This window comes from Equus caballus, chromosome 7, assembly GCF_041296265.1.
Source record: "Equus caballus isolate H_3958 breed thoroughbred chromosome 7, TB-T2T, whole genome shotgun sequence".
Lineage (NCBI taxonomy): Eukaryota > Metazoa > Chordata > Mammalia > Perissodactyla > Equidae > Equus > Equus caballus.
In genome coordinates, this window is record NC_091690.1 from 38101690 (window position 1) to 38109175 (window position 7486).

At 54.0% G+C, this 7486-nt stretch overlaps 1 protein-coding gene across 1 annotated transcript in view; it reads left to right on the top strand.

Moving 5' to 3' along the window:
- KCNJ5 (potassium inwardly rectifying channel subfamily J member 5) overlaps window positions 1-6265 on the top strand; it is a 29521-nt gene extending 23256 nt beyond the window's left edge. Inside the window, exon 3 of the mRNA XM_014741388.3 lies at window positions 1906-6265. Coding sequence (XP_014596874.2) covers window positions 1906-2228 — 323 coding nt within the window. The 3' untranslated portion in view covers window positions 2229-6265. The remainder of the gene's footprint in view (window positions 1-1905) is intronic.
- The last annotated feature ends 1221 nt before the right edge of the window (window positions 6266-7486 follow it).

Sequence of the window (7486 nt, forward strand, 5' to 3'; positions counted from 1 at the left end):
CATATGGTGGCAGCTGTGGAGGCCCTGGGGGTAAGCACAGTCGGGACTCAGGAAGCCTCCTCCAGCAGAGCTGGGGGCTCACAGGTCATGCTGCCCTTGGTGCTGGGCTCAGGATTGGAGTATGGGCTGAGACTCTGGGAGGAAGAGCCCTACTCTGGGGCCACAAAGGAGGGGTCAGTTCAGAGATGTGGACAAATAGGAAAGCCATGCATCACCACTGCCCCCTGCCCTCCTGGCCACCTGCAGTGGGGGGATTGGGTGCCAACCTGGCCCAGCGGCCTCCTCTCTCACGTCTCCCTCAAAGTCAGTGGGCCACAGTTGATCTGCCCTATCTGGTTGACCTCATCCCCTCCCGTGACCTGGGTTACCCTTGCTGCTGTGCTTGGGACTGCAGGGAGACCCAGGATCCCAAGGGCAGGAGACCGCCCTCCCACATCTGTTCTGATCTCAATGATGTTAATGGATTGGTTGCCATACTTATGGAGCCAAGCAAGGGCTGTGAATTCAGACCGAGGCTGGACTAGCACAGCTCTGCTATAACCTGCCTGGTGAGTGCGGGCAAGTTGCTTCACTTATCAGCAAAATGAGAATACTAAATCTCTCAGGGTTGTCGGGGGTTAAATGATGAAGTGGAGTAACCGATGTAAAGCATGGCACCTGGCTCCCAGACGGCCTTCTGTCCTTCCCAAATGCAGTGAGAGATGACAGCCAGGGACATGGTGGGATCTCTAGCTACGGGGCAGCCCACTGCCACCTCCTGAGATGGCGGACAGAAGAAGGGCAGGGAGAGCCCCAGGAGGCTTGGCCCAAAGTTCCCGCGGAAGTCCTGTCCCACTGTCTTTCCTGAGGCCCCCTGGGGGCGCCAGCAGACATCTAGCCGGCTCTAGGCCACTCAGCGCCCAGCTTGGGCACCTACATCTCTGCTGGGGGGGGGGGTGTTGTTGGGCAATAGGGGGCAAGGACTAAACAGAGAGGCCTGGCCCAGGCGGCACCCCTGGGAGCAGAGTAGAGAGCAGGCTGCAAGCCCGCAGTGTGTGGGGTGTGTTGGGGTTGCCCTGCGCTGGAGCACACATGGGTGGGAAGCAGCCTTCAAGCTGGTCTGCTTTGTATGAGCTGCCCTGCCAGAGAAAGCCCATGCTGGGGAGCTGGAGCAGCCTGCTCCTTCAGTCCCCACAGAGCACAAGCTGGCTTCTTCCTCGGCCAGAAGCTTAAATATCAGAAAGCTGCTTCCTGTGACCCTGAGCACAGAGGCTTCCTCATCCGTAAGCAAAGCTGCCCTCCCTCTCTGGAGAGAAAGCAACACCCAAAAATAACACAGGCATGCCAGGGCTGAGCCGACAGGGAATGGAGGCACCAGAGCGTGCTCAGATGGAAGAGCCGAGCTGTGTGTGTGGGGCGGTGGGGGGGGGGGGGGGGGTGTGAGAGAGAGAGAGAGTGAGGACGCCTCTGCTCATGTGTGTTTACCAGAAACAGTCCCCACGTGTTCTAAATGCCTGTCAGCTTCTCCGCGTTCACTGACTCTGAGTTGATCTTCGTTCAAATCCTTTTCCTGCCTCTTTTCTTGTCTCAATCTTTTAGACCTTAATGCTGTTTTCAGGAACCATGTTCCTAGCTCCAGCTATTCCAGAATTATCCACTCCAGTCTCTAGGAAACTACTCCAGAATGTTTCATGTTGATTTCGAGTTTTCTGCCTCCACCACAGCTTGAGTTCCTCCAGGGCGAAGGCTGTGTCTTATTCAGCTTTATATCTCCATCACACTTAGCACAAAGCAGCTCTTGAGCAAATGTTTGGTGGATGATTGGATGGATGGATATACGATGGATGGAGGATGGATGGACGGATGGACGATAAAGGGATAGATGGCTGTGGCCGCTCCTAATACATGTGCCCTCTGTTCCCCCAGGCATGACTTGCCAAGCACGGAGCTCCTACATGGACACAGAGGTGCTCTGGGGCCACCGGTTCACGCCCGTCCTCACCTTGGAAAAGGGCTTCTATGAGGTGGACTACAACACCTTTCATGACACCTACGAGACCTACACGCCCAGCTGCTGTGCCAAGGAGCTGGCAGAAATGAAGCGGGAAGGCCGGCTCCTCCAGTACCTCCCCAGCTCCCCACTGCCAGGGGGCTGTGCTAAAGCAGAGCTGGCTGCAGAGGCTGAGCAGGATGGAGAAGATGAGTCAGAGGGGCTGAGTGGGTCCCGGGAGATCAGGGGCTCCGTGTGAGGCTGCACTCTCCCCACAGCCTCCCCTCATTGTCTTCTACACGTATGGATGCTGTCAAGCTGGGGGTGGAGGGGAGAATTAGCTGAGGGGCTGTTGGGGGACCCAGGAGCTGTCAAGGCTCTGTGGGGAAGGACTACATCCAGTCCTGGAGCCTCCCAGCTCAGGGCCTCCGGAGCAAGCAGCCTCTTGCCTGGGCCCATGGTGATGCTGCCTCTTCCCTCCCAGCCCCTGCCAGCACCGGCCCAGGGCCAGGCCAGAAGGGGTTGCCCCATGGTGAGAGTTACAGGGGGGCCTCTGTTTGCACACACTCCTCTCTCTGCCAACTGGCCGGGGATCACTTCCCTCCTTGGATCTCACAGACCAACTGGTAGCCCCATCCAGGGGCTGACACTGAGGGAGGGCTGTTGCCCCCTTCCCTTCATTCCTGCCACCCTGAGGCTTGTTGTGAACTCAAGGAGGAGGGATTCTGCCTTTCTGGAAGCTCAAGAACCCAGTCCTAGGGTGAGCTCACAGACCTCATGACTTAAGGTTGATTCGAGTCATGTAGGCAATTCTTTCAAATCTGAGACCAGTGCCCACTCCTTGAGAGCTGCAGAGGACAGGCCCTCAACCATCTCGATCATTCTCTGTGAAGAGTGTGTGTTTTCCCTTTGCTGTGTTCCTCAAATCAAATGTGACCTGCTGGCTAATTGACGTCCTTAGGGTGACTCTTAGAAGGTGGCCTGGGGCCACAGAGCACCTCTGAGCACCTATCTGGTTGTCTCAGTCACTTCCTGGCCACTCCCAATCACACTGTGCCCTGCACCTCCTGCCAAGAAGAGCACTCCAGCTCGTGCTTTGCTGGTACTTTTGGCCCAAGAATCTCAAAGTCATTCTAACCTTCACTGTGGTTTTTCTTTCACATCCTCGGAGAGCCTGTGGTGCGATCCAGGGAGAAAGCTGAATGTCAGAGGGCATGATGAGATGGTCGGTGCTGAAACAGGGAGGGCAGAGGGCAGAAGAGCAGAGGGGAAGACAAGCAACCCAAATTTTGAAATAAGTATCAGCACCAATTTTTGCCAAGATGTCTGACTTCAGGGCTCAGCACGTCTTTGTTATCTGGCAAATTATGGGATGTGAAGCAAAGTGAGAAGTGACTGCAGAGGCAGCTTCCCTTTCAAGTCCAGGCTGGACCAGAAGCGCTGGGCCCCCAGCCTGGCCGGCAGGGGTCTAACCAGGCGGCTGGGCTAGAGAGCAGGGATGCTGCCCTGGAAGGGAGGAGAAGCGTGGCCTCCTCCCACCTCGGAAACGTGGGGCAGGGGGAATCAGCGCGAGAATCGGGGAGGGGTGAACATTAGGAGAGAAAAGAGTAGAGCTGCCCCTCGAGCAGGACAACTTCGGAGGGCTTTTCTTTTCCAGTCCAGAGGACAGAGCAGATTGCCGTGTCGATGAAGCACATCTGGTATGTGTTGAAGTAGACAGGCTTCCGATTAGCTGACCTGGACCTGGAGAGAGATTTCAGACACTCCCCTGGCCACAGATTTATAGAGGCCACACAACTCACAGCCCCCAACTAGCCTTTGAAAATGGGATCATTTTCCTGCCCAGATGTGAAGCACCTTCCCTGGGAGTGCGAGCTGCTCCTTACTTAGTGAGGCAGAAGGTTAAGGCGGAGGGAAGGGGATTGCTCTGGGATCTCAGGGCCAGCTCCCCTTGGGCTGGGGTTTCCAGGTCCTGAGGCTGGTGAGAGAGGAGGCAGGCAGTCTGAGATGGGAACTGCCTCTCGCAGACTGTCACACTCAGGGGAAGGGGACCCTGCGCTTGGGCCCAAGGGCTGGATCTTGAGAAATGGGCTCAGGGGCCAGGGAGCCAGCAGGGTCCTCTGGCCAAGGGCACGGCACTGAGTCATGGTTCCTTCTGTGGTGAAGCAGGTCTTGGAGGCAATGGAGAATCCTGCCCTCAGGGGAAGGGACGCAGGCAGCCTACATACCCCAGTGGGGGAACTGCGTGCAATCAGGAATCTAAGGCCGGGAGCCCACCACTAAGACTGGATGCCCCAGTGGTGGGAAGAGCTACAGCTGGAACTCTAGGGTGGGTGCTCATCCCAGGCCCACTCAATCCAGAGCTTACAAGAAGGACTGTTTCCTCACACCCAGCCAGATCTAAAACCTGCCTCAGTCAAAACTGATCAGTGCCTGTGGGTTACAGCCCAAAGTGAGGCAGCTAAGCAAGGATGGGAAACCACAGGGGAAGGCAGCTTTGGAGCTGGACTGGGGCCTGGGGCCTGTCTCACATTGGCCTCCATTATGATTCTGAGGCATCTCCCAACTGGCCAAGTGAGCCACTCTCCAGCTCTCTAACTCTGCAGTAGCCTCCCCGAACCTGGACCAAATCACATCTCAGCCAACTGCAGAAGCCGCAGAGGCTACAGAAGAGAAAGGGGTCAATAAGGTCCTATTCTAAAGCTCCCTGATAGGCCAGAGCCGACATATTCTAATCCCTGTGACTAATCAGCTGCTTTGTCTCATCAAAATTCAAATGCAAGAACACTGCCCTTCATATCCCAAAGAAATCCTTCTTGATGACCAGTAGATCCAACTGAAGATTGAAAAGTTCTTCAAATCATTTCTGGAAGTTCTTGTGTAAACATGGACTTTTGAAATGTAAAGTCTGTTGAGGGCCAGAGCTTCACTGGGTCCCTTTAGAAACATTGCACCTGCACACAAGCCACCTGTGGGTCATAGCCCTTAGTTGCCTGGCTCTGAGCCCACCCATCACTTCTGATGGGCCACAGGGAATTGAACCAGGCTGTAAGGTGGGGCCACCAGTATTTCCCTCAGGCCTCAACATCCCCAAAACTCCAAAGCTTTAGCTCACTTGTCAGACCCAGCAAGCTTTGGAAGCTAACTTCTGGCCTTAGCGTCCGTGTCCTTCTCCTCTGGAAACAAACGTCCCCTGTAAGGGAGAAGCCCCCAGGGAACTCAGAAGAAGGTAAATTCTGACCAGTTCTCCTCTCTCCATCAATCTGACACCTGATACGTGTTGACACCATTGCCCAAAGAACCCTGTTCCCAGGCCAGGTAGAATGGACATCGCCCATGACTCTCCCCTTCAGATATGGCCCTGTGCGCAGTCAGAGCCCACTTCCTGTCCTTCTCTTCTGCGCTCTGAGATCCTGGTTGAGTAGTTGGCTTTGATGGAGGGGAAAGAGCCCTTGTCTGTCTGGGGAGAACCTCCCCTCTCATGATCCATGATGGCTGGGCCCCTTCTTTCACGTTACTTCTCCCATGCCCTGCCTTCCAGCAGGCCTCCACCACGTGTCTCGTATGAGGTGAGAGACACAGAAACTTGAATTTTTTGTACTGAAGTTGCCAAAAACAGGAAACGAAAAAAAAGTTGCCCGTTGTCTTCTAACAATGTGCCCTGACCACCTCTCTGCACATGCGCCGTTCACTGAGCCCGTGCTGTGTGCCCAGCCGAGGGTTAGGCCCTCCACTGAGATGATCGCATTTAACTCTCAGACGCTGCTGAAAGCTCCTAGTAACCTCTCGTTACTAATGAGATAACTAAGGTTCAAAAAGATTAACTAGTTTGCTCAGGTCCACAGATGATAATAGGAAGCAGGGCCTCAGTGCCAAGCGCCTTCCCAACAAACACAGATGGGCCACCATCCTGTGTCACGCCCACCTCCGGGGCGTCTCCTTAGCTGGGGGCCGGGGAGAGCCCTCCTCTTCAGATGGCCGATCCGTGAGGTGTGCTGTGCTGTGGAGCTTCAGCTTCCGTCCACCGGCTGGTCCTCCTGTGGCAGGATAATTGGGAAACACCTTTGTCTGATTCCTCGAGAATTAATGAGCTGTGAGAAGAGATTAGATAGGGAATATCTGTTTTCAGAAAGAAGCCACTTACTCTGCTCGGCTTGGTTTCTGCTAACGACATCTCCTTAAACTGCTGTGCCACATCTCTTTCTCCCTGGGTAGGACTCGTCAATCTTCTTATTAAAAAGAGCACCACTGTACTGCTGCAAATTCATCCAATAAAGCGGATTTGACCTCGCAGAACTCTTTCTCATCTTAAATAGGTAGCCAAATAATCTTCACACACCCTATAATGTTAAATGTTCAGAACCTACATTACCTAAATAGTGGGTAACTGTAAAAACGTCCACTTTAGGGAGCCCCTCAACTGGCAGTCTGCATTCATAACACTAATTAGCAAAATGGTCGATACTACGGAACGATGGGAAGGCGCGGAGTAGGCTGTGAGAGTTAATATTGGCAAAGGATGTCAGGACTGTTCACATGAAGGCCCAAGTCTGGGTGGAGCACCGCATCAGCGGTAGAGGGTTTCAGACCGGCTTCTCTTCCGCTCCAGTCCACTCAAGGGGAATTGAACAGCTCAGATTTACAAAAGGAGTTAACTGAACATCCCTCACTTAAACCTTTCTGAGAGGATAAGACAGGTCGCCAGGGCTTTGATTTAGAACGAGAAGCAATATTTTAGGTTGTGGAAGGCAGTGCAGCCCTGATGTGTGTGGGAGTGTTTCCCGTGTCTGGCCCAGTGGCACATGGTAACCAGTATGTCTTAGTCTGTTCGGGTGCTACCCCAAAAATACCGCTGACTGAGTGGCTTAAACAACAAACATTTATTTTCATAGTTCTTGGTGGAAGGGGCAAGGGAGCTCTCGGGGGTCTCTTTTATAAGGCACTAATCCCATTCCTGAGGGCTCCACCCTCATGACCTAATCACCTCCCAGTACCACCACATTCAGGGTTAAGATTTCAACATGTGAATTTCAGGGGGACACAAACATTCGGTCTACAGCAAGGCATGAGCAGATCAGTGCACGTGACCTGGGCCAAAGCAGGTACAGGGCCTCTAAATCAGCACAGGCGGAAGAACCTGGTAATTCCCAGGGGGAAATTGCCGTCCTGGTGGGGATGTAAAATAAACAACACAGGCAGAGACCAGGCAGCCCTGGCCTGAGAGTGGCTGGTCGTGTGCCTGATGATTGCATGGCAAATACTGCTCAGTGTCAGAAGGGAGACATGAAGTCAGGGGTCCACAAAGGGGCCCCTAAAAGGACACATTTGCCAGTCAAGCTTGGATTACAATTTGGAGAGGAGAACTATGCAGGCATTTTTAATAAAACAAAAATCTGAACGTTACCCTCAGAAGTCCCACCCTGGCCCGGAAGGCCCAGTCTTGGCTTGTGTGTCAGAGGACCAGCTGAGACGTGCTCCCTGGACGTCCCTGCAGACCCCGTTAGATGCCAGCCATAA